General features: G+C 38.2%; 1 protein-coding gene across 3 annotated transcripts in view; it reads right to left on the reverse strand.

Moving 5' to 3' along the window:
- MTHFD1L (methylenetetrahydrofolate dehydrogenase (NADP+ dependent) 1 like) overlaps window positions 1-27,594 on the reverse strand; it is a 142,876-nt gene that overhangs the window by 58,333 nt on the left and 56,949 nt on the right. For all 3 annotated transcript variants that reach the window (XM_027634034.1, XM_027634036.1, XM_027634035.1), the window contains 4 exons: window positions 7,220-7,359; window positions 5,478-5,519; window positions 4,329-4,429; window positions 3,766-3,943 (listed from right to left, as the gene is read on the reverse strand). In XM_027634034.1, coding sequence (XP_027489835.1) covers window positions 3,766-3,943; window positions 4,329-4,429; window positions 5,478-5,519; window positions 7,220-7,359 — 461 coding nt within the window. The remainder of the gene's footprint in view (window positions 1-3,765; window positions 3,944-4,328; window positions 4,430-5,477; window positions 5,520-7,219; window positions 7,360-27,594) is intronic.

Genomic DNA, 27,594 nt, shown 5'->3' on the forward strand with positions numbered 1-27,594 from the left:
TTGCTCATTCAGTGCATGCTTGGGTATCAAAAAAATGGGATAAATGTATAACCATACTTCAGGATTCAGAAACCTATTGAACAGATTTTATGTTCAGAAACAGTATTTAACAGATCTAGAAAATACTTTCTTGTTCTTCTCATATTATACACATTTATAAACACCTTTCAAGGAAGCCCTTGTTTTCAGAGATACATTTGGAAATTACATAAAGCACTGGAGAGATGCATGCCATTTGGAAAAAATCAAAACAAAGAGAGCACACTTGGTCTGGACTATCCTTTAGTTAAATCCCTGACTGTATGCTAATAAAATAATTTACTGCAAACTTTATTCTACATAGTTAAAAAGGATATAAATCAGTTTTACATATAGGGGCTTTAAGGTTTTTTTTTCAAGCTGGGGTGATGCTTTCTAACAAAACATCAAATTATTGAATGAACCTGTTTTGGCTATAGTGGTCTGTACTGTTGGAAGTTGTTCTAATTATAGCCAGTTTTAGAAGCAAATTCTGATTTAGTTTTCCAGACAGGGAAACAAGGTGCATAAACATCAAAGGATTAAATGGAGACATAGTAAAAGGAAGAGTAATTTCATGAAGACAGACTGATATATGAATGATGTGGTAGTGGTTTTATACAGGATATTTCTGCTCTTTGACCTTCCAAAGGGGAAAGAAAACAGGAAAAAAGCCAACAACAGCTCAAATTCCATCAAACTTGAGGTAATCAGAATGTAATAGTATTCAAGTAACTGGACAAATCTAGCATTTAGATGAGGGACAGAATTATGTCCTTTCACTTACACACCCTTTAGGCACAACGATGGGGGAAAATCATCTGCCTGAATCCCGCTTTACTACCTCTTATCTTTCTTAAATTTCTTAATTTTACCCCTTTGAACAGTAGAAATCATACCCGCCCCCCAAAAAAATCTTATTACAATCTTGATTAATATCTGGGCAGGCTTATTTGGGTGAGGTGGCTTTCCTTCACTTCTCTGTGAGCCTAGTAACCGATTGACCTACATACTGTACAAGTGACAGCATTGCTGTTTCACTCTCCTACTCCAACTGCTTCATTCCCCATCCTTTGCACAGTAAGAATGAAACAGAAGCCTGAACTTTACTGTTTTTGTTGGCCTGAATTTACTTTCTTTACAGTATTTAAAAATCTTTATATGTTTTTATAAAATCCCTTCAATATATTTTTGAGACTTATAATACTTTTGTGAAGTTATGGTATATTAAGTTGATGTAAAGTTGTGATTCATTCCCTTTGTGCTTAAGATCATGCTGTTCATGCAACACAGCATGAAATGATGTGCCTGGGAAAGACATTAAAGTAGAAACCAATCTCATTTTCTTTAGACTTAGAGTCCATCCTTACCAATCCTTTTTACTCATTCATACCACAAGATTATAAACTACACAGTATTTAGTAACATCAGAGCCTAAGGATATGACTTGGCCAGTGCTAATGTCCTATCTCTGTAAGACAAGTGTTCAGTGGTTAAAACTATTGCATATATTTTTCAAAGAATTTTTTTCTCTGTGTTATTATGCAAGCTCAGTAAGATGATAGTTTCATTTTTCAGAGCACCTTGGAAGAGACAAACTTAGAAAGGCAAATACATTGTTCATTTTTTAGCTGCAAAAAATTGCATGGGCAAAATGCCTTGAGTAGATGCCACAGCACTAATATTCCCAATGTATTTACCTCTATTCTGTCAAGGCACTGCTTAATACTGATAGGAGTTGTCTGGATTACTGACATTTTGAAAAACAGCAGGGGACATGGAAAGAAGAAATAAAATGGGTGCAATACATACAGGGTATACATATCAAGGAGAAGGGAGAATGGAAGAGAGTAGTAGGGCATATCTACCTCAAGCTGAACTTTTTTCTGGAGAGAAGAATCAAAACAGGAACTTTCAGCCATTTAAAAGAATGAAACTGAGGTTCTCTTGTTAAAAAATATCATTCAGACATTTTCTAAAGAAACTTAAGCAGTACAGTCAATTAGGGCACAGGATCTGAAATCTGACAGCCCTTGTCAAATTGGCTCCAAAGCCTCGAAACCAGAGAAGTCTGTTTGGCTGCCCAGATTTAAACCCACCCACATTTGGATAGCTAGGAAGGTCCTGAGAAATCATTTGTATAATCTTTTTGGCAATATGTCCCTCCAAGTGTTCTGCCACCACAGTAGTACTCAAGCATGGAGCTTCCAGGGGCCCAAGTAATCCTTTTTTGCAAGCTACTCCTCTTGACAGGTCACAATGCCGCGATGTTACCTTCCAGACAACTGCAATAACAAAGTCTCCAAGACATGGAAAAAGAGTCACTATCTCTGGCAGACACAGGATTGAAACTTGGACTACACTATCATTTCTTAGGTTATCTAACGGCTAAGCAAATTAGCCCCAGCAAGGATCAGAGGAACAATGATAGGTGGAGAAACCCTAGTAATATAATCAGTGGAAAAACCTAATCAGTGAAAATTAGAGCACATTGAATTGCCTGTTTTCTATCCAAGGGGAAGATGAGACTACTGTCCTTGGTGTGAAATGCACCAAGGTGAGTCAATGGGGAGACTCTTTGATCAGAAAATTGTAAATGAAAGCAAGTGATTGCCTACAGCAGCACATGACTCTATGGGATGTATGAACAAGCAGATTTTGGGACTGTGTAAATTTTAGGATGGGATTTTCAAAGGGGATCATGGGAATGTGTAAAGACTGTTTAGTAGAAGGAGCAAAGATGGGGAAAGGGAGTAATCAAGATGGATCGAAAAGGAACAAGTGTGGGGAAAAAAATGAGTGAAATGAGGAAGAAGGCATCAGTTGTGTGTAAAGGTGTCTGCCTTGTCAGTAGTCTGACTAACTGAGCTCTGTGCTCAAGGACCGCAACCTATGCTCTATTCTCATTAAATCTGATTTCTGTCTCCCTTCTGTGCAGGTGTGCTCTCTGCTCTAGATGTGTATGTATGAGCACTAGAGAGTAGGAGGAAAGGTCTGAGTGCCAGCAGCTGGAGTAAGCCATGAAACTCAGGGGCTTGTGGACTCTGGTGCCATCAGCTGGAGCAAGGCAAGGGCACTGGGAGCTGTTCCTGGGTAGACTGAGGATTTAAAGCCAACAGCAGCAGTGACCCACATACATGTGCCATATTGTACTAGCAGACTCCAATCTGATCATCAGGAGAGAAGGAACAGGACTGGGTCACCTCTGCTCTTCAGGTTCATCTGAGAGTTGTGTTGTGTAAGAAGGTGCTGGTAAAGGTAGTGCTTTTTCTCTGTGTTGACCTGGCTGGGCTGGGTAGACGTAGGATGAGCGAGAACATGCTACCTATTACATCCTTCTCGTACAGAGAGTGAACGCTTCAGGAAGCCACAACATGGTGCAATACCCATTACTGTGAGACAGCAATTACATTTCATTTTAGCTGACTGACAGGAAAAATACCATGACTGTGAGATCTTTGTGGAGAAGTCTCTCAATAATTTGTGAATGTTCCATCTGCATACATACTTTTACATTAAACATGGAAGCATCAGAAACATCATTCAGCGCACTAAACAACAATCATTACCAGCAAGTATCCTGCTCTTTGATTAGACAAGCCACAGATTGTTCTCTCCAGCTTTTGTGATTTTAAACCAAGGCAAGTTCCTTTCCAAGTATATTGGATAACTGTTGCAATGCTCTTCTTGTTTTAAATCCAACCCTGATGCAGCATGCTTTCATTAAAAAAAAAATAAAATTCTTACCTCCAAGCTGTAGAGATATTTGAAACTGTTTTTCTGATTGGCCGCCTTTTCCACAGCTTGAGCTAATTTTACTGCTCCTCTACCACCAGCTGACCAGTGATTGCAGGGTACAGCATCAAATGCTCCAGACTGCTTTGCAATCTTACACACCAGATCAACCTCAGCAGGAGAGTCAGTTCTGCCAGGCAAACAATTCCATCTCATTATTTTGTTTAATTAGTACTCTTTTATAACCTTATAAACTTAGCCTTATTCCACCATCAGCAATTGTAAAGCAATATAGAAATTTTGCCATATACATAATGCATTTATACAGAGTATACATATTTACAGGTTGCAAGAAAACTCTTTGTGATTGTTATAGTTAATTAACATGGAAGATTGTCGGTTTCATAATAGTATATACTTTTTGTTGGTTTTAAAACCTTTATATTCATGACGAAAATGGAAATTTTTTAATAGCTTCTTTTCTTTATGCCAAAATTCATTAATTTAAAAACCAAGAAAAGAAAGAAGTTTAAGCTGTGTATTTACTCACAAAAGTAATCAAAGAATAGACTTACTTGAAGACATTTAGAGCAACCACAACAGGAACTCCAAAGAGCTGAGTAATTTGAATCTGTTTCTGTAGATTACAGCAGCCATCAGCTACCAGCTGGAGGTTCTGTGCAATTAAATAAAAATTAATGGAAATGGTAACATACACAGAGACTTCTCCAGCCAAAGAATTTTCCATAAATTAAAGTGAACAGAACAGTGTTGATCATGACAGTTGCAGGCAAGTGAAAAGCTTCCAGACAAATGAATTTTTGCCCTTATTAATTCTTATTTCAACTAATAAGCAACAGACATATTTAAGTAACTATCAGTGTACAAAGTTTGTACATGAAACCATTGCTCTCTTCTGGGACACAAGAAGATGGTACAGCTGATGACTGGTCGCTTGTCATGATTGTGAAAGACCTGTTAGTCTCTCGTTTGCAAAGTTTATAAAAACTACAGTAGTGGGGTGGGGATTGACATAGAGATGTGTTAGATATATAGTTTAATCTATATATACATACATATCCCAGATAGAAGCACATTACCGGATTTCCTTATTTACTCTTTACCTCACACTTTGTAGACCTTGTCTTAATTATAACAAAACACATATTCTTAGCTTCATACAAGCAGAAGACCAGAATTTGGCTACAGTGAAGTGATGAAGAAAACAAACCAGTAGAATTCACACTTGTTTGACGAGTGACATCCAAGCCCAAACGTGAAACACAGATTCAACTTGTTTAATGAACAGGTTATGCTATCATTAGTTTCAGGGAATGTCTTTGACCCCTACACCACTCTGCTCTCTTCCTTCTATAAATGCCTGTACGCTGATCAATCTGAAAATTTAGTAGTCCCAGAAAAACTACTGAAAAAAGGTTATTTTTCAGCTCGTTCAGTTCCTCACTACAATCCATTATGCAGTCACACAAATAACACATCCAAGAGGGATAACAGAAAGGGGCTGAGGGAGGATGGGATGGCTTTACTTGTTGGCAGTGCCTATTAAAGATGTTCACTGAATGTCAGCAATAGAATGTGCTATTGTCAAACCTGAGGCTGCACACTATGCAGCCAGAGGAATGAGAAGTTCTGATTCTCCATATGCCACATTATTTTGTTCCTTTAAACAAACCTCTCCTAAGTTTTATAACCATTCCTCTTACCTCTTCTGTGTATTCTTTCTTCAAGGGGGCACCAGCAGTTACCTGGGATAATAAACAAAGTCATCACAGATTGACACTTGTCATAACCCTAGAGGGTCTGCAGTGCACTTTTGCCTACTTTCTATACTGCCGATTAACACATACATTGCACACAACAGCATAGTCTGTCTGCAGTTTCTGTTTTATTTCACCAGTAGATAAAGAATGCCAACATTTCCTATTGTATTTGGGTAGTAAGGTACAGGTAGTGACGTAGGAACTAGTTGCAAAAGATGCAGTAAAGGAGAGCTAATTGGATTTCGTTCTACATATTGTTACAAGACACCAGCAGTACAAAGACAATGGACAGCAACCTCCAACAGCTGGCTGAAGAAATAACAGCAACACAGATGACCAGAAGAGGAACATCATCTTTTAATGTCTTGCAATTGCTGCCTGGGGCAAGGAACTGTATGCAAGTTATTTACTTTGCTGGAAAGCACAAAGGTATACATGCAAAGAGTATCACCAGGGTAATATATTTAGTCATCAAGGACTACATACATCAATCCCAGGCACTGGACTTACTCACTTTTGTCTCTAGCACTGGTCCATTTTATAGTTAACCTCCCAGTAAAAGTATCTGGTACTCTACATGCCTCTGTGATGAATGCATTGCATTTGTAAACAAACAAAAACTTTAAACTTCTAAAGGCGCAACTCAGACAAAAACAGAAACAGTTATTAAGACATATTTAAGTCCTATTTTTGCTAGATTGAATGATAACACGTGTGACAATACACCTGCCTTGTAAGGAATGGAGGAATGTAATTAAAAATAAAGAAAAGGTGCATTAGAAGTGGACTAAAATGACAGAAAGTCCTGTAATTATATCAACCTGAAAGACTGAAAAAGGATGGCTCAGCTTTAACTCTTAGAGATGTTTAGCTGTTAGGGAGACCGTGTGTTCCAAAATTTTGTGGCTGTGGAAACAGCTCTGGTATTTTCACCCAGTGAGACTGTTTCCCTGGAAGCATCACTCTCTAGCATGCTTCTGGGCAGATGAAAGTGTTTCCAGGAGTTAATTCCAGTGTCTGTCTACTTGGCTAGCAGAGTCTGATCTGACTGCACGATTGAGGAGCACTTCTACCACCAGTAATTGGTACAAGTCTCTTTGTGGCTTAAATAGCAAAAAAATGATACACTGGTGACTTCTGGTACACCAGAAAAACATTCGCAAAATTTTAACAGTTACTTCAGCATCTCTGAGGAAATTAACCTGAACAAAATAAAAGGACAGAAGGGGTAATGAGTACCCATTACTGGAGTGAAAGAAATCTCAAAACCTTCACCAACAATGTTCTCTATTTCCACTCACACACTGCAACCCGAATTCATTCTCATTCCTCCTCAGCTGCCAAATTTTCCAGCCTATGACTACTTCAATGCACTTTAAAATGCTATTTCAAAAGGCAGGAAAAAGAATATAGATATTTATATCATATAGCTTTTTTTTTCATGTGAACAAACTTTCCTAGCTCAGCAAGATACAGTACTTCTTCAGAGCTCTTTTGTCCCTCTTCTTTCATTTGTGCCTTTCTTGCATTAACTTTAGAGGTAACATCTATATAATGAGGTATCTCAGAAGGGTTATTTAAATATTAGCCCTTAGGCTACCCCAAATATTTCTTAAATCAAGATATTTTACTTATTTCAAATATTAGCAACAATTTTATTTTCCAAGAAAGGTGCAAAAACTTACATTTGGCCCACCTCCATGCATCTTCAAAGCCCTCACTGTAGCAACAAGTACAACCACACTGGGAAACAAGCCAGACGCCCTGCATTTGATGTTGAAGAATTTCTCCATCCCAATGTCAGCACCAAAGCCAGCTTCAGTTACTGTTAAACATTAAAAAAACAAAACAAAACCACACATTAAACATGCTTTTGGTTAAACACTGGAGGATATTTCTACTTTAGCATACAGTGCATTTAAATATACACCAGTACTCAGTTTTGAATGAACTTTCAAATAGAGTTCTATTTACATTACAGAGTCTGATTAAAAACCTATTCCCAACTCAGAAATAAGTTCTCTTATTCTTGATATGTACAATATGTCATCAAAAGTAGTCACATGGAGGGAAAAAACCCAAGCAACCTAAATTACTCTGAATCAAAGTATTTAAAAAAATCTAGTCCTCTAAAATCACTGTTTCTGTGCAATCACATTTAAAATGTTTGCAAATTCTCACAGATATAAGACTTTCCTATTTTAATTCTCCTCCTTTGATTTCACTGAAGATGTGTTTTCATCACAACTAATGGACCTAAATTCTTCTAAGTTTGCAGAACTTCTGATCATCTCTTGCATTTGTGGAGAGAATGTTTAATCATAAACACAAACCAGCAGTTACAGTCACAGTATTGAATATGCCGTTAAACAGTGAATTTAATAGTGGGCTTTTGCACCAAAGAAGGCAGACATGAATGTAACGTGACTCAAGAGAAAAATCTGTCCAGAATTAGGATACACCTGGCAAAATATTTTTAGTGGAGCTACAAATAAAGAGAAGATCATCTGTATTAAATTGTATCAGTCTCTTCAGAGAGAATTTGCTCTGATTTGTCAAACAGCAATTATTTCAATTGCTTCTTTTAAAATCCAAATAATTTCTTTTTATTAGACAAACACAAGCAGAAAGCAAATAAAAAAATTCAAGGGATTAAATCTCCTGTTGGTTGAAAATTTGCCAATGCAACAATTTCCCACCAGAACACACTAATGAGTTGGGCTCAATGCACGCCTCTGAAAGATGTGAAGGGACTTTCAGGCTGACAAGCTAGGGTGGGAAAATACTTGCTCCAGAGGCTTCTCAACTTGGCTCCAAGCAGGGCTGGTAACGTGTTCTTACAACCCTCATAATCAAGTTGTAAAAATTCGTAAATTCCCTTCTCTTTCTCTCTCGCCAGCAGTTTTGTCTCCCATGCTTAGGAGGGGAAGTGACCACAACAGCTGATTGAACATTTCAGGGTTGGAAACCTTCAGTAGGGTCAAGGAGGAGGAGGTACAGATCTGCTCTGTTGCTGTGGCAGAAAGTATCTCTTTGTTGGCAGCCAATGCACTTTAGGAAGTCACAGCCTTTGGGCATTTGTCCTCACCCCAGCAGTCCTTTTCCACCTTGTCTTCATTTTGCACAGGCTTAAACAATTGCCTGTGTGGATCTGCTCTGAGGGAGGAAATGGCTGCTGGGGCTGGGAGAGGAAGCAAGTGTTAGCAAACAAGGAGGTGGGTATGCTGAGGGGGCAGGGACATCTTGAAATAGTAACATGGCAAGTATCATGATTAATATTGTCCTAAATCATTGTAATAAGTATATCATCTTTTTCTGAATAGCCCTGAGAAAAACAGACATAGCAAACATGGACACAAAAAAAAAAAAAAAAAGAGGTTTACACCAACACAGTAATTCATAGGAGCAAAGCTAATGTCAGGGTAAGTCATATTAAAAGCAGAGCCAGGGATCATGTTTCTGCTTTCCAGTAACCTCTATTCTTCTTCTCCAATCTCTTATGTGGCATAGGGTGATTAATGAGAACTCTGAATCAGGAATATATAACCATGATCAATCCTTAATATAAACAACAGATAAACTACCAAGTGCTTGAGAGGGTGGGAAAATAATTTGTCTCTTCCAGAGACTGCCAGCGTATATACATAGCAGTCTACTAACATTTCCAAACAAAGTTTCCAGGGAGTTAATCCATTTCATGCCAAGCCTTTTCAAGGGTCAATTTTCCTTACAGAAAGGGGGATTGCAAGTCTGCCTTTCAGTGGGAGAAAAGCAGAGATATCAGCCTTCCAGTAAATACAGCAACTGCTCACACAGTACTTCATGGTTCTCTCGAGGAGGTACAAGCCACCCTTTGGACAGTGTAGGCAGCCAGGGCAAATGGCCAGGAGAGCTGTGAGGGGGGCCACCTATCTGAGCAGCTGTGCATATTCGTCTGTTCTCTGCAATGCTTTCCTTTGATAGGGAGGGCAAAATGTGCATTTGCCTAAAAAAACCCAAAAACTGTACTGACATGTGAAAAGCTAACACAACGCCAGTTTCCACCAGAGTATGTGCTACAACATGGGGAATGGAATTTTTTCACTGGAAGCAGAGGAAAGGGAGACGTCAGTGCTTTCTCCAGTGTGCGGAAGGAAACAGGATGTAGTAGAAAAGCTGTCTGGAAGAAAGTTGCAACTCCATTTTATTTCCTCCAAGGAATAGTAAGAAGGCAGAATAATATGCCAAGCTATTATAATTTAAAATCTTTGTGCTGAAACACTTGATACAATTACTTTCAGATTGTTTCCTGCTTTGAAATGAAAGCACCAATGAAAAACATAGACTCTGAATAGGAAGTTTCAAGCTAGTCTACATTTAGAGATCATGAGATAAACCAGCTAATGACTTTAAATGTAACAACAGAAATCAGGCCATTTATTTTGGTTATGATTTCTCATATACACTTTGTCAACACATTACAATTATAGATTACAGGTTACCTGACATAGATTTTGGGTAACGAACATTTACTTAAGCAGTTGTGTACCTCAACTGAAGAAAAGTTTGTAACACAGCCACTGCTACCTGCGTACACAGTTTTTGCCCAGCTTCAGCTCCCCTCCATGGATGTCTGTTTATCCTGTCCCCTGCCAAGTGGCCTTTTTCCACCCCTATGAATCATGGCTACCTGGGCTGCTGCCCTGCAAGCAGGTAGGAGGTTTGTAATAGATATCAGCATGATGTTAACTGCTTGCTTTCATCTCCCAGGCACAAACAGAGTTCTAAAGCAGTTCAATAAAAGTAAAGAGGTAACTGATTTGCCTTCAGCGAGCTCACAGAAGACACACAGGTATTTGCACTGCCAGCCTAAGAACACAACCCCATGGCAAACATATGCAGACTCAGATCAGGCCTGCAGATCAGACTTGCAGGCCCTGCTTTGCATTCTGAATCCCCTTTTTGCACCTACAGGACTTGACGATGATCTGGACAAGTTCTAAAAGATTATTTTCTGTATGTAATTTTCAGTAAATAGGGCTCTTGGGACTCTCTCACTGTGTGGTGATATAAAGGGTAAAACCTAAACCTAATTCTACAAATACTCTGCTGTTTGATTTTATACTTCAATTTTAGAGCCCAAGTATCATAAGGAACACTTCATTCATAAGGGAATGAAGTTTAAAAATTAAAGTTTCATGTATCAGCAGTGCATTCCCATTACATTACTTTTAATAGTGGGTCATAGGTTAAACCTAGCAATTAATAAACACATCTATACCAGAAGTAAACTGCACCAAAATGATCCAATAAGGTCAAATACTTTGTTCTCATAAAACTTGCACGCAGGGTGACCAAAAGCTAACATGTTCTAACACATTAGGGTAACCTCAGAATCTTGTTTCAAAACAACAGTAAGCAAAACACAACACACAATTACTATAAGTCTTTCTACAGATCACTGACATAACATCTATTTCACTCACTCCTGCTACAAAATCATCAATAGTTTTCATTCAGAGCCTGAACCCAAAATATCAAAATTAGGTACAAAAGGGAAAGGAAAAGTCCATAAATATTAAATCAGGCAATAGAGACAAGTCTGTCGGGTGGTGTAAAGACAGAACGAACTCTTCACTGGAGTTTGTAATTCCACTTCAGGTAAGTGAACAAATCACTCTGATGGTTTTGTTTCTTGTTTATAATTATCACAACCTTCTTCGTGTAAATTACTGCCTTGCCAAGCACATCTGAGAATCACCTACACATGACAATAGCTTAAATAGACAGTGTCATGGTTTAAGCAGATAATCAGATTTCATCATTATTTTTAATAAAAAATGTAATTTTTCTCCATCTAAAAATACATCTATCACGCTGAAGCTGCATAAAGTGGTTCCACATTAGTCTCACATTTACATAGTGCTTGAAAGCCTTACAGAAAGTGATGTTTAGAATATTTCTTAAAAAGCTATTTCACCCACAATTGAACTTCATGTATACTGAGGGTAATTTCTAGTGAAAGTAGCTTCTCCCTAGTCAGCCCTTTCTATCAACAAATCAATGTCAAAATAAAACATTCGTACTATGAAAGGCCAAGTCAGATGCAAAGCTTTAGGACACAAATTGTGAGCCTGGATTCCTGAACAATGTAAAAGGAAATGGAAAATCTGAGCTGCAAGTTGCCATTTACTCCCCACATGTAAACATCTCTGTTCTGGTGCAGCTGTCTGCTGGTAAACTCAGGAAAAGAAGAGTTCAAAGTCACAGAAGCACATGAACTGTGAACCTGGAGCTGGAGGCATGCTAGCTGTAAAGTACTGATACGTTCTTATTTAAGGGAAAAATACCAAGGTGCAAAACTGCCAAAATAAACTAGGATGATCAGTGATTTTTCTAACAGGATATCATATTTTTGTTAGTATAGCTAGGGATGAATAAGCCAGATGTTTGTCCATTCTGACTCTGGCAATTATTTGAGTGAACTTTCATTATTATGACTGATTTTGGAATGTAACAGATACTTTTTTTCCCCCCTTTTCTTCCTCCCCTCCCCCCACCCCCCTCACCTCCTAACAGAGGGAGTTTTCCTGTTCATTTTTCTTTTGACGCATTCTCAGATGTTAAAAAACTGGTAGCAGGAAACTCTCTGCTACCACTTCTGGACACAAAGTCCAGCAGAAAATGACACATGAATAGGTTAAGGCTGAACATTTTTCATGCCATGAAGAAAATACTTTGCACTGGTTATCAAAGTTTTACATTGTTGTTCTGAGGTGTAGAAGAAAAGGTAATTGGAAAAATATTTGCTGCTTAGTTTAACAGACCATAAGCTAATTAGAGGTAATATGTACTTTTCACCTTTTGCTAAAGAAAGGTGCCAGGGCAGTACGTGCCGTGCAGAGGTCTGGACACTGGAGATTTTTGATTGTTGACCATCAATCCATGCTTTTGATTGAACCAGCAGATATGGCAGTCCTGGTTTCTTAAGACAAAAGGTTCACACATTTAATGGGTTTTCTTCCACAAGAAGCTCTGACCAAAATAAACTTTATTCTCAGAAAGCAGATTATATGACATTATGTTCCACAGCAGATTGCTATTCACTTGAGACTCTCTGAGTAGAAGAGTCTCCAAACATGGACAGAGAGCAGTCCACCTGCACAAGCATCCCCAGAGAAATATGTTATAAATGAGGTTTCTGGTTCCACTTGCATACCCTCCAACCTGCAGTACTGAAGGTCTACAGCTTGCAACCTCTCCTAATATAAATTTCTTTGGAGGAAAAAAAAAATCTCCCGGAAATTTTCAGCTTCTTCACAAAAACAAAATGTCAGCTGAAGACAAAGATTTACATTCAAGTACCCTGCCATCATAACCCATGACAGCAGCAGTCAATTCACACTACCTTCCTTCAAAAGGAGACTTACCTCCTTTGGCCAAGAGTCTCAGGCCTCCACTGACAGTCACTGCCTCCTGGCAGCAAGGGCTGCACAGGAAACTAGGCTCCCAGGAATACACTTAAATTAAGTGCTGATTCCCTTAGGACTCCATAACAAGCTATTTCAATCTTTTGCTTGGAAACATTTATTTTTCCATAAGGGATTAATTTTAACACTGAAATGCAGAGCAGCTTTAAATGAAAAACTGAAGTTTATCACATAACCTCTCACAGTTACTCACTTTAAATACCAGTTGCTGTTAACTTTCCAGGAGCATCTCATACATTAAACGAAAGAATAGGCACAATGACTCATACAGATTATTCCCAGACTATAGATGAAAAAACTAGCAGAAAGTTCATTTATTTAGTACAAGCCGGACAGGGGAAGAAAACCCTTAAATCTCAATTCTCTGACAATTAAGGATACAATTCCTCTTTGTGGGTGTTAAAGGCCTGTTTATATATGTATGCTGAAGATGCTGGATTTTAAATTCAGGGTGGGATTCAAACTGAAAACTCCGGGAGCTGACAGGGATAGCACTGTGTGACAGAAAGCATGCTCTGCACATCTCCACAGCTCTGCTTGTCTCCTCATCTTGAACATATACAAAAGTGCAGCTGCAGTGATTCTTGCCTACAAAGCACCAATTTAGGGCATGGTTTTACACTGTGTCTGAACCAAATGACCACCCTGCCTTGCTGAAGGGCTAATTCTTGTTCATAAGTCTTCCACCTTTCTTTTCTGCTCCATCCCTGCTGCCCAGACTTCCTGCAGGTTTTGGCATTCATCTAATTGGAAGGTAAACTGTTGGCATCTGCTAAACACAAAACAAAACACACAAAAACTCAGAAAAAAAAAATAATTTTTCCACTGGGCTATATTTGAATCGGCTGAAGTCTTACAAGTCTGAACATGTTCAAACAAGCGGCAAAAGCAAGGAAGGAAGGAAGATGCATTTCAAAAGTAGAAAACTTAATTCATGCCTAGCCACCTTGTCAAACCATACTCCAATACTTCGAATGTAAAATTTGACATTTTCTTGCAGCTCGCTAGTAATGAACTCATTATTTAGATTTATTACTAGAGATTTAAAAACCTGAAGATGTTCTTACAAGCCACAAACAAGTCATTCTAATCGAAATGAAGTGAGCTGTATGTGGCTTCATGGGCTACATGTTTCTTTGAATCCCTCTGCTAAGCCTGTGGGATTTTACAGTCACTTTCTCTTAACTTCTGTGTCCTAGACTCATGTAAAGATCCATAGCTCGTAAGCTAAGTGTTGGGTCCTGACATGAATTGCAATGCATAGTTGAATATACTAACCAAATATATACTTTTGTAACCTCCTTCTGTCACAATATTAACTAGAAAAATTCAAACAAAAGAACTGTGAATTTCAGATTGCCTCCTTTCACCATTCATAGCATGTCTCCTTTTGAGGTAACAGAGTATCATTTGCTCATAAGACAGATGAACGATCACATTTTTTAAATGGAGCACAATTAATGGCACAGGAATAAGGCAATTTCGTTACATACTTAAAAGATCATCATGGTCTTTGGCAAAAGAATTATTAATCTTCTGCTGATTACAAAATTAAAACCTCGCCAGTTCTTTATTTAGAGTTTTGTGGAAGGAATAATTAACAGCATCACTGATGGATCTTTATTTTAGGCCATTCCCCCATAATTCTGCAACTGAAAAGAGTAGATTAACTTATGGTAGCCACAGTATTACCCTAAAGGCTTAAAATAAATCTCATCACACTTAAACCATGTTTCTCTCTGTGTATCTCACTACCAGACTTTCATTTACTTTCACTTTTAAACAATGCAGTTGGCTGAAGCTCCTGCCACAAATACACCTCCCATTGAAATGAAAGTGCTTTCTGTTGAGCTCTCAGTTTTTGGGTCCTCCTACACCCCCCTTGAAAAAAAAACCGGACTTTAAACATGCTTTGAGAAATTATGTTACAAGCATCTGGAAAACACTAAGTTCAAGAGGTAGGCAGAAAGCCTGAAAATTTCTTCCCTAGTAAAGTTCTAACCACTTCATCAAATGGTCATGAAGTAACAACTGCTTTAGCAACAATATTGCACTGTTTTGTAAAAAAAGGAAAGAAGGAACGCAAAAGATCTTATTCTTCAGACAAAACATCACTTCAGCATATGCCCTGGAAAATGACATACTTTCTAAAGAGCAGTAGAAATACAATGAGGAAATGAGCGATCAGTGGCAGTGAATGATGAATACAGAATTTTTTGCAGCCATACAAGCTACCATCATAGCCTATCACAACTCAGAGACAAAATCTGTTTAACCAACCACCACCACCACCACATGCCGGGCTGTGAGCATTCATGCACTCCTGCATGCCTTCAGATGGGAATGGCTGCGAGAGGCCATGAGGTCAGGAAAACACCTTGCCAACCACACACGCTTCTCCTTGTTCTCATCACAAAACAAAAGCATCTGTGCATGGACAGCAGAAGAGTAGTGTTGGCTGAGGCTGCGGCGGATGCCACACAACAAAGAGCCGCCGCTGAATTGCAATGATCAATGCTCCTGTCACTTGGCGCAATCACCCGAAGCATGCCAGGCACAGTCATCAATCACTAAAGTGTAAGCCTACCCCACAATGCATGCAACTATTCGCCCTGGGCTGCAGCCCTGTTAAAACTCCCCCCTCGCTCTTTACCAAGGCACATACTTTGAGAAGTATTCTCCACCTTTCCCTTCTAAAATCCTAGGGAATACTTGCTTGTTATGATAATGATTTTGCCCATGACTTAGACACTTTTACATGCACACTTTTCAGTGTAGACATGTAGTGAATCCCTCTCCTAGGAGGACAAACAGGTTCTGGTTTTCTTTCATTCCACTTAGTCTTTGCTAGGAGACAGAATGCCTTCCTTTCACGATTGGTCTGGGAGAGGACACCAACACTATTCTTGACAAAACTACTGAGCCATGTTTTAGAAATACATGGGAAAGGGCATCTCCTGTTACAAATCCCCAGGAAGAAGAGTATTTCCCTGCAGTAGCAGTTTGTCTTGATGGCCTACTGAAAAATCTGATGCAAAGGCTGTAAATTACTCTACAAGACCATCCCAAGGGCTTATCTGGAGAGGTCTGTGAGAGTGGAAATTACACTACACAGAGTGTAATATGTTTATCAAATGCATACAAAATTTAAGATATCAATAAACAGGACGACTTTCCATAGAGACAGAAAATACCGGGTACTGTTTAGTAGTATTTTGGGAGACAGGAAAAAATACCTAGTAGTGAGAACATGCAGCATAAGCCACAGAAGATCCAGAGGAGGAAAAAATGCCTAGTGGTGAGAACATGCAGCATAAGCCACAAAAGAGCAGAGGAGGGTAAAAGATGCAAGCATATAAAGCCCACTGTGCTGTACAGACTTTGTGAAATAGCTCATGCATCAGAAGCAACTTTGGAAATCATAGAAGCTTTTCAGACATAGGCATTAGCTTAGTTGTAATCATCTATACTTTTAAAATAAACCGTACAAAGCTGGTATTTGAACTGTTACTCAAAGTGTAAGATTGATGGCTTGTGTCAAACTTATTAATATGTATTTACTTATTTCCCTATAATTTTTGGATAAGGAAAAAGAGCTCAACTGGTAAAAAATGGTGTGGAAAATAACTGTCTATTGGACTGTATATGTGTCATGTGTAACCTATCTTATAGAAAGAATTACAAACTAAGGAGAGAGAAGGTACTAAGGACACACACCAACAAATCACACATAGAGAAGGATTTTCCTACAGGAACTTCCCAATTAAGAACACAATCAAAATCAAAGTCAAACCAAACCATAATTCTGCTAGTTTATAAGAAAAATCCTTTCAGCTGCTCATGGATAGACCAATTCTTTATTGTCTATTGTGAATTTCTTCACTTAAACACAATTTATGTAATCAAGGCAACAGAATTGCCATTGCAAACTACTCATTACCATTTCTGAAATATTTCTACATTATTAGTTGATCCCTCTTTACTACAGATTATAAATTATTAATTCTTTTTTCATAATTGCCCATCATCTTGTCATCTCAGCTACTCTATCATCCTTAGCCCTCCCCCACGTTTTTGTGATTTCTCACTCCTTGTGCAGTGAAGAACACCAAAGCATACACTGAATTCCTAATGGGCTCCAGGAAAAGCTGAACCTGCAACCATTGATTTATGACGCTGTTACTCACTCTCTTGGGAGCTCTGAGATGCAGTAGACGGAGGCAGCACATAGATGCTGTGTCCTCATGCATGTAAAGCATCTGCTCTGTCCCTGAAGCTTCATTCCCACTCAGAGCTTGCAGCCAGAGCTAAGCTGAAGATACATTAGAAATATGTGCCTTATTACTGTAGGAAGCACAGTTGAAGAGTTTGAGATTGTCAGGTTCAGTAAAGTTGTCAGCATAGTAAATCAAGGATAAAGGGACCAACAACAGAACAACCATATAAAAGGCCACTCAAAATTTAAAAAAGGCTGTAACCTACATTTTCTCTTACTGTATCTGAATCTAATCTGTTTTCTCAATCAAATCAAATTAATTAAACAGCAGTTTTATAAAATTGCAAAAATTAAATTACAAGGTCAGAGCAGCAAACTGACCCTGAGATGCCATTTAGGATATTAATCTTGTCTTTTAATGTATTATTTTAGAGAATCAGAGAACAGCCTCTGAACACTTTCAAATATCATCAACATCTGACCTTCAAAAGCACTTCGGCTATTTGCTAAAGTAACACTCTTTCCATTAACAAATCATACTGGTCATACATAACCTGGCATTATTTGTGATCTAATTAACATGTTTAAAAACAGTTCAGAAACAAATTTATATCTCTAGTCATGAATTCTTGAATTTTTTTTTAAAGCTAATGACCCACTAAGTCATAAGGTCAGATATGTAAGCAATCTAATTATTGTTTTCAAAAAGAAATAACTATTTGCTCTTAAAATTCCCAGCACACAATAACACATGTAGTTTGTTGCTTGAAAATTAAAAAAAAACAAACCCAAACCAACAATTTAAAGTTACCATACTTTCAGAGAAATCACAGTATTTTTCTTTTATACTGTCTTCTCATAGAGTACTTCATAACAGTTTTGAGGCAAAACAAATCATCTGTAAATAAAATCCTTGGAATGCTCTGCATAAGCATTTTTCTTCCAGGAACATCTAAAGACACACCTTAACTTTTTCCCTAAACCACATTATCTTAACTGGGTTGGTAGAGAGGGTAGCACAAGATGAGAAGAAAATATTGCAGAGTTCTGATTCCAAATAAGAAAATGTAGCTTTAAATAGTTCTTTCCGAAACACCTGTTAACTGGGCTCTCAGTGTGCATGTGTTTATGGAATACTAGTGGAAAACAGAAAACCAACTCCACAAAATATAAAACTGTACTAAATGATATTAAAACTTTGTCAACTATAATTACCACTATCAAAAATACATGTACTAATGTCCTTTCCACATTTCACATTTGTATTGACTTCTCTGGAGCCATGATGTCAACCATCCTAAAAATAAATACACAAAGCAAATAATCAAACATTGCCCTCTCCATATGTGCACACTATTAACAATTTTAATCATAAAAGTTTTCAGAAAACAAGCACTTCTGCCTGTAGATTCAGAACAATGAGTCAGAAAATAAAAACCAAAAACTATTTTTCCCAACATGATGGAAATATCCGAACAAACCTAATTCTTATACAAGTTGTCCATAAAAGGAACATTAGATTTCAGTATCAAAAGGTCAGTAAAACAAACAAACAAAAATCTAATAAAGAGCTTACATTTGCAACTGATATTAAAAATAAACCATCTGCCAAAATTGAAATTTGGCCTTTGAAATGGGACTTGAACTCTTTATGCATACTCTGCCCTGCTGACCCTTGCTAAAGGGTGTAAGTCAATATGAAATTCTCACAAACGGAGAGAGGATGATGGATTTTCTGCCAAATAACCCTAAGCAAAAGTAATGCTGTTAGCTATGGAGCCTGCTTTTATTTCCTTTGCCAAGTGATGAATTAAGAGGACTTCCTAGCACACATGATATTTTAGTGTTTGCATATTTTTAACCCCTGGTTCTTTTCTTCTTATAAATAAAAGCAATATAACCAGTAGGTAACAAAAGAATAAAAGGAACTGCTTCTTACGTGTTGGGAGTTTTAACGCTAGGCGAGATTGCTAACTTGGGGAAGGAAGGGCAAATAAACAGGACAGAAGTTGCAATGTCATCAGTTTCTGCTCAGTAGAATGGTATTTTATTTATCAGGAACTGGGCAGTGCCTCTACTTTCTGAATGAATGACAGATCCTTTCTATCTATTTTTACCTCTGGGTAACTATCCTGAGACTGAGAATAATGGATAGCCCTTAACAGTTGTACACTCCATTTAATTTATGAATGTCATTGGCAGAGGAAAAAGTTGTGTTAAGCTCTAACATGTTGCAGAAAAGGTCAGCATATAGGACATTAAAATACCATGTCAGTTTGTAAGTAAATTCCTGATGCATGTTTAAGTATTGGCAGCTGCCATGCAAAAGCCCTGTTACCTTAAAGCTCCTATTAATGTAGTGCTTGGCATCTCCCCATTTGTTATGGTGAGACAGTTTTTGCCCCCAGGAAAGTTTATAAACTGAATAAACACATCAAGAAGAATGGGATTACATATGCAGGCATGGAGGCTGAAATTACTTGCTTAAGGCCAGAAAGCTAGTCAAAGATAGAGGTGGCAGTAAGATGTATGCCTCCTGACACGCACTACAGTGCCAGATATGCAACAGACTGGGAGCTCTCCATCAGAGATTGTGTGCTGCTGGTCACAAGTGATGGACTCAGCTTTGTCTCCTTATCTTTTACTGGGCAGGAAAGAGGAGAAAGAACAGGTTACCTCAAGACACCAGCTTCTCAGGAGCCAGCCAGCAGGAACATTTACACTGCCCTTCCTGCCTCCACATCATCATCATCGCAAATTCCCGAGGCACACAATCCCATCCCAAACACTGTCTTGTTACACAACTCTCTTCTACTCTGAAAACCCATACAAAGAGAAGAAAACAAGGTTTTCTCAATTAAGTTATGTGTGTCCAGTTCTCCGCTTGCTTCTGACCCAGTCAGTTCCATTATGGTGTGACACTTCATTCTGCGCACAACTGACACACACACATGTCGCATCACATCTCCTAGTCTGTAAGAAAATTATTTAATTCCTTTGTCAGTGAGGCACAGAGCAGCATCCACCCACCAGCAAAATTTCAAAAAAACCTTGAAAATAACTGTGGCAAGGCCATGGTATCTCTTAATTGTTTTCTATCATGTCATCATTACTTTTTGAATTGCTTTCTTCATACTGAAGTCACTTCATCCATTAATGTAAACTTCTCTGAATGTACGAATTAAAATGCCTGGTCTCTCATGTGACATCTGGCCTGAGAACAGGACAGAACTCCTGGTCCTCCTCCTCCACTAGGAGGAAAGGCAGTCAAACACACAGTTTTGCTATCCTACAGAGTGAACTTGGTGAGTAGAAGATGCTTCACTATTAATTACAGAGGCTCTAAAGGAAAGGAAAAGACAGAGCGAGCTGCTACACAGAGAATGAGTGTCAGAGCCTACAAAGGAAATGCAAGCAAATTGCAAGGGTCTTCAGCCCCACAGATTAAAAGCTAGTAGCTAATAAAGTGAGGTTACTGTGATATGTTAAAGATGGAATTAAAAAAAACCCAAAGTACACAAGAGCTGGATGTACTACTCTTAAAAGAGAGTGGATCAGAAATTCCAAAATCTCAGAAGAAAAAAACCCCGAACCATAAAGTTTGTATCAACATTTCAAATAAGTTCCTTTTCTCTTGGTGCCTTGTACCTGAAAAGTATCAAAATCTATTTTCAAGTAATGTAGGAGGAGTGGGGAGAAATCTGTATGACTACAGGCTTGATGGCTTTCACAGATTTTTAAGAAAAGAATAATTAAAAAAAAATAAACTGAAATAAGCAAGGAATATAACCTTTATCTACCAGAGGCAGGCTATGCCAGATACAAAGCTTTCTCCTGTAATGAAAATGTGACATCATCTCAAGAAGTTGACCTTCAGGAAAAAAAGCCTGTTATAGCAATACAAAGGAGTCTGTTAGCAAGGCTAGAAGAAAATGGTAACTACACGATTAAGAGAGAGAAGAATAGGCAGCCATAACAGGGGAACTGTGGGACAGGAGACAGAACTGGCCTGAGGGCTCTCATTTACTGTTTGTTAAACCACCTCGTTAGAAAGACTGAGGAGCACCAATAAAGCGTATTGGCAATACCAAAGTTTGAAAGCATTGCTATCATAGAGAGGAACAAGAATACCACACAGGAAAAAGTTTCTGTGGTTTTAGGAAGAAATGAAGAGAAACAGAATGAAAGTTATTGGTAAAGAGTTACTGCCATTGGAGAAAAAGGATAAAAATACGACCTACAATTTGGGAACTTCATACTTGCAAACCTCAGAGAAGAATCAGGGAGCGTAGCAGTATTAAGCCAATCACAGTGAAGTATAAAAAATGTGTACTTGAATAGTTAGAGACAGTACAAAAATTATCACTTGAGAAAGAGAAGACAAAGCTGTAACACAGTATTACAGAAGAAGAACAAATGAGTCCAAATTGGCCATGGAAACCCAGGCAGCTTAACAGCAGCAAGAGTTAAAAATCCTAGCTAGTTTCAAACTAGAGTCCAGTCAGTTCCTGAAGATCACCTGATATGCTTGTCAGATAAAGCAGAGAAGTCATGCTAAATGGCTGATAGTTTATAATCATATGTTATTTTGTTCCTGTAAATTACCCCTCATAATTCTGGACATAAACAACAGATTCGGGAACAAAAATGTACAAATACATTTTGTAGAAAGGAAATGTCAAGTGAATTTCTAACACTTTCTAGACATAATTTTTTTAAAATGGAAGAAAGTGAAATCTCACAACACAGTACTTAATTTGTGAGGTTTTGTCTTCAAAATAGCACCACCTTGCCTGAATTGGCAAAACACCACTTTTTTATGACAAGTGTAATATGGGTTAGACATAAGTCAATAGTTCACGATCAATACCAACTTTTGGTTTTGAGTTTACTTTTGCATAATTTATAAGATTTCAAATTAGTTCAACTCTGAAATACAGTGACATATGCTACTGACGTCAATGTTAGAATGCTTCCTGACACATAAAAACAGGACAGCTTTCTTCTACTCAATCCTTCTGAAAAGTTTTATTTTGCAATGTATCCTGAGGGTCAGAAGAAAAAGGTTAAAGAAATATGCAGTGACAATGTGGAGTCAGAACTTTCTCAAGGACTCTGAACACACAAAGATATAAGAAAAGATTTGATTCTCATTTGACATCATAATTCATAAATTATTTCAAGACTGTTTTAAGCACTTTCTGCAATAGAAAGTAATTTCAATCACTGTCACCTGACTTTCAGTTGAAGTAATCCATAAGCAAGCATGATTTGCACCCAGATTATTTATGACAAGGCAATAAGTAAGCTCAGCTCTCAGGAACCCTGACTTCCTGTCAGTGAAGAAAAATGTATTGCACTACATCTCATCTCTGAAGACTTTCCTGCTTACTGATAAGAAAATTTGCTACGATTTTAAAAGCAAAAGGGAGAAGATGATTATTTTTTTGTTTCCACTTTACAACATGTGAAAGAAATGGAATTTACTTTTACCTCAGCAATTGTGAAGAAAGAAATAAAAAGGGCACCTAGGATGTGAATGGCATCAGCACTCACAATGTGAATGGCACAGATTCACAGATCTTCTAGCAGTAATGGCACCTTATTTTGCAGTTTGTGGAACCACTGACTCATGTTATTATTAAACCATGACTTTAAGAGCCTTGCAGCAATACCAACTAACACAGTATCATCTTCCTTCCCCCCATCACCGTCACAGTTGCTCCTAGCACAGCTGCTCGAGCAGCTGCACTATGAATGGGATCAGAGAAAACACTGTAAAGTTTTGAACATCCTTTATCTAGTTTGTAGTACACAGATAGCAGAGTAGACAAATAACACCTACACTGATAAAGCAGTCAATCACCCTGTACCATGAAACCTTAGCCTTCCTTTAGCAAGAAAAACCACATTGTTCAAAGAGCAAAATATTGGAATGCAATCACATTACATTTTGTTTCTTGTGAAAATAAGAGTCAGGAGGTCAGAGATTAAATAACACAAGCCAGAAAGATGCTGGGCAGCTTCTTAAAAATTAAAGCTTTCTGGAGGATCACTGCATGGAACCCCCTTCTAATAGTATCAAGCAAAGAAAAAATATGAAAATAAATCCTTGAACTCAACATTTAAATATAATAATATCCCATGGGGTACTCATGCCAAAAGAAGTTTAGCCAAAGTATTTGGGCTTTATTTCCTTTTTTGGAAAAAGATTGCTACTAAAAAATGGATTGAGTTGTCTTATGACATTGAAAAAAATCTACTGAAGATTATTTGCTTAGTGTACTAAACACATACAATTTTTATAAGGTGCTTTATAAACTTGTTATACAATGTCTGCTCAGAGTATGTGAAATACAACTTTTGATGTACTGAACAGATAAAGCAGCTAGCATCATTAGTTTACTCTAACGTTAAAGAGTAGCAACACAATAAAAAGAGTCGATTACTTAGCTTGTAAAAATTTACTGCTTCTACTTGAGTTTATACCATTCAAAAAGTGTAACAAATTCTTTCCAATTACACCAAGTGCACCAACTAAAGAAAGAAACAGAAAGTGAACCTTTCTTAAGAAAGTCACCAATAGCTTGCAATAATTCTCCTCTTGTCACCTGATACACCACGAGGACAAAGTTGCCTAGCACAGCATGCTCTTGGCATTGAATGCAACAGGCTTATTAGGAGTAGGAAAGAAAGCAATTACCAAAAATAAAGTCCAAACCTGAAAAACAAACTTCAGAAAAACTTTGGTTTAAGATTCCAAAAATATACTCACGCTTCACTTATCTTCTGATTTACAACTCCTCTACTCAGTTGAAATACCTTCAAGGGATTAAAGAGATGGATGGGGCAATCTGTTGTGTACTGCAATAATTTCTGACACACTGACAAATACAACTCAGGACAGCCCTGAGTTCAGAGAGCCACAAAACCTAGAGCTTCAGGGACGCAGGAGCTGCAAAAATAATGCTAAGGGTAGCACAGCACTGCACCAACATTACTCCCTCCACATCTTTCTCATCTGGGTCACTTATGGGGCTGGGCATCTCAGCCTCAGCACATGCTGTTAGGCTTAGGGTTCAGTTGCAATTTACACCAGGTGTGGCCTTCAGTATTGAACAACTTCTATGGATCAGCCACGAATTTGAGCTACTTCCCACTAGAGAAGTGAGGAAGAACAAAAGCGGAATGAAAGAGGTTAATATCACAAAACAAATAAAAAAAACACAAAGGAAGTAATTGCTTAAATACATATATACTTGTCCACTTATTTGTAATACAGGATTCAGCCCTAATGCCAAGCTCCTTTCCCTGCCACTGCTGAGATATCAACTTTCTTCACTGTTTAAGAATTAAGGTGCATCAAAACCAAGTGACATAGAACGAGTTAACCAGGCCAGTTTAGGCAACCTTTCATACAAAAGGAAAATGAAATGCCAGAAACAGATTTCAGGCTGCTGCCAGAGGGGCTAAAGAGGTGTGTAAGAGACCATAAAACTCTGATGGCAATTGTGATGATGGGTACACTCAACATTCCCCAGGGTACCACTTCCCGGGCCATGAGCAAGGATGCTCTCCAGTGCAGGGGGTGCCTGTATCATGCACCCGTCCTCAATGGGACACACTTGCTCGCAGCAAGGGTGGGGAGGAATCTGCAGGGAAACTGGCCCTAAGCAGTAAAAGGCTGACAAGACAAACAAGCACAAACCAGCCAAGGTACTGCATGAAAAGTTCAGTAGCAAAACTCATACCAAGAACTCAAAATTAGAGAGAAAGGCTCAGTTGTACGTAGCAACAAGACTCAGGGAAGAGATAAAGAACAACTGCGCTAAAAGGCTTAAACTATCTAAAACTTAATGAGGGCCTGTGATTCACTTGGATATCTGAAACTGAAGCAGGGAATGCCTTCAACTAGGGAGAGTTCACAACAGGACTCAATGGTTAAATTTTGCTTACTTTTTTTTTTTAAAACAGTCTACATTATTGCTACTTGACACTACTCAAAAGGCACAGCATGCTGCAATTTAGGCTGCAGAGTAAGCAGAGAAACAGGCAATGCAGGTCAGAGAGAGAAAATAAGGTTTAAAAACAAATTTAAAAAGAACTTTTTGAGAGGATTTTTTTTTTTTGCCTTGGCCATGGCACACAAACAGTGGGATCTACATGACAGATTGGTTTTTCACTGCTGGCTGTCCCAACTCACCCTCTCCTGCACCAGCTCTGGTGTTTTTGTGACTCTGGGCTGAACTGCTTCTGTGTTAAGTCAGCAGAAAAGTAAGCCAACAAAAAGGGCAATAGGTTTCTGCCAGGATGTCATGCAAAAACAGTTGAGCAAAGGCTGAGAAAGGAGACAGATTCAACTGCTCTGGCAATGCAGGCTCAGTCTGACTAGCTAGTGCATCCACAGTAGCTTTACTGGCACTTTAGACCTCAAAATGAGACTATAATATTATAAATATTTATTTCAGCTAAAATACCATCTTATGTGACATTATCTCATCTTCCCCCATCACAGAAAACTGTTTGCCCAAACACTGTCTTGCAAGGGGGAAGGAAAGAGATTTTTTTTTTTTGTTGCAGTTGTTTTCAGTCAAGACGAACTCTCCAGTTCAGCTTATCACATGGATAAGCTATGAACAGGTGTGCTGGGGAAAGAGAGGGGCTGCACAGTACTGTAAACAAGCAGCAGGAGGAAGGAGGGTGCTTAAACCAGGACAGAAAATTTAAAAAGTCTGTATTTGTAAAACTGTGTTGCAAGTTCAAGCCACGCTATTCTCCTTGGTAGTCTACAAAACTCGCAGGAGATTCTGCTCTTTACTATGGTGAAAGTAAAAAATAAAAGAATAAATTAAAAATAGATATAAATACTAAATAAATAAACCTATAAATATAGAGATTATATATATGATTTATATATCATCATCCCATCTCATGGTGAGATAACACACATACATTAAGATATTTATTCTACTATACAAGAAATTAATTTAATTGCAGACTATACATCTTATGCTCCTGCTTTGGATGCACTTGCATAAGGCTGAGAGCCAGTCTCTCAGCCTGTGCTCCCTAAAACGCCTCTCCCAGCCACACGGTTCTTCCAGCTACCCTATGCTATTTCTAGTGCCTCTTAGGTTCTTTTATGAGCTTGTGCAAGTAACCTACATGGTAGAATGTGAACTCTAATTGTTCATACAAGATTTAATGAGTATCAGATCCAATGTATGAGAACAGTGACCAGGGAAATGTGGAACAGTGAAAATTTTTACTTTTAGGAAGAGTGAGTAACTAAACTTGTTCAGGTAGTTATCCAACTGCAGCATAGCTGGCCTGCATTCTGTCTGTCTGAATTAACTGCACGATCAGCTTTCCCCACGCAGTTTCAATGGCCATAATGGGTTCAGGCAAACTCCACACTAAGCAGGAAAGCAGTGGAGTTTCTTGTTAACTGCTTTGCTGCGCAGAATTCACAAGGCACTGGGCTCTCTGTTTGTATGGATGGGACCTTCAATGTAGGACACTTTGTAGCTGTCATTTTAGACTCCAGTTTTGTAGGGTAGAATAGGACAGTATTTAATAAGCCAGTGAGTCCTACATGTGGTCTCTGCCCACATGCTCTGACTAGTTATCAGAATAAATGTATTTTTTGAAACCATAAAGCTTACAGTAATTATAACCATTAGAACAAACATTTACACTTGTGACTATCTGCAAAGTTTATTTAAGTAGGCCACTCTGTGAACTATTGCTTTTAATAATCTAGCAAGGATCTACAAATCATGTTGAAGTTCCTTCTTCCACAGAAAAAAGGCAGTCTTGTTCTGAAATCAGTTTCACAGGGATTTGTGTTCTGTAGAATAAAATCTGAACAAGAGCCTTTAGCTGGCAATGCACAAAGGTTTTACTCTATCGAAGCTAAGCTGCTTTGTCTCCCAACAGAGAAACTCAGGCCAAAGACAAATAAAAGAGAAAAGAGTGTTAAAGACAAACAGGTGGGTAAGACCAAAAAAAAGCAAGAAATGCAAGGATACATTCTTAGTTCCTGAGGGACACGTTGAATGGAAGGGAATCCAAATCCAAGGTGATATTTCAGGCTCCAAAACCTGTATCAAGACTTAAGACTGTTGCCAACATACTTTCATTCAAGTGATACAAAACAGACTTCCCACTTGAAAAGACAGCTCACTGCAGAAACAAAGTCACTTCACCAGGCTTATGAAAAACGTTAGTTACTCTAAATGCTTCTAGGCCTCATTCCACAGAGCCATGGAACAACAAACATGGCTTAGTGAAATATCAATTTGATTACCATTAAATAAATGTATTCAGAATGCAAAATGTTCTTCTTTGAATGGGTGTTTGATTATATTAGAGC

This window comes from Corapipo altera, unplaced genomic scaffold, assembly GCF_003945725.1.
Source record: "Corapipo altera isolate COAL_440 unplaced genomic scaffold, ASM394572v1 2b, whole genome shotgun sequence".
In the NCBI taxonomy this organism is placed as follows: domain Eukaryota; kingdom Metazoa; phylum Chordata; class Aves; order Passeriformes; family Pipridae; genus Corapipo; species Corapipo altera.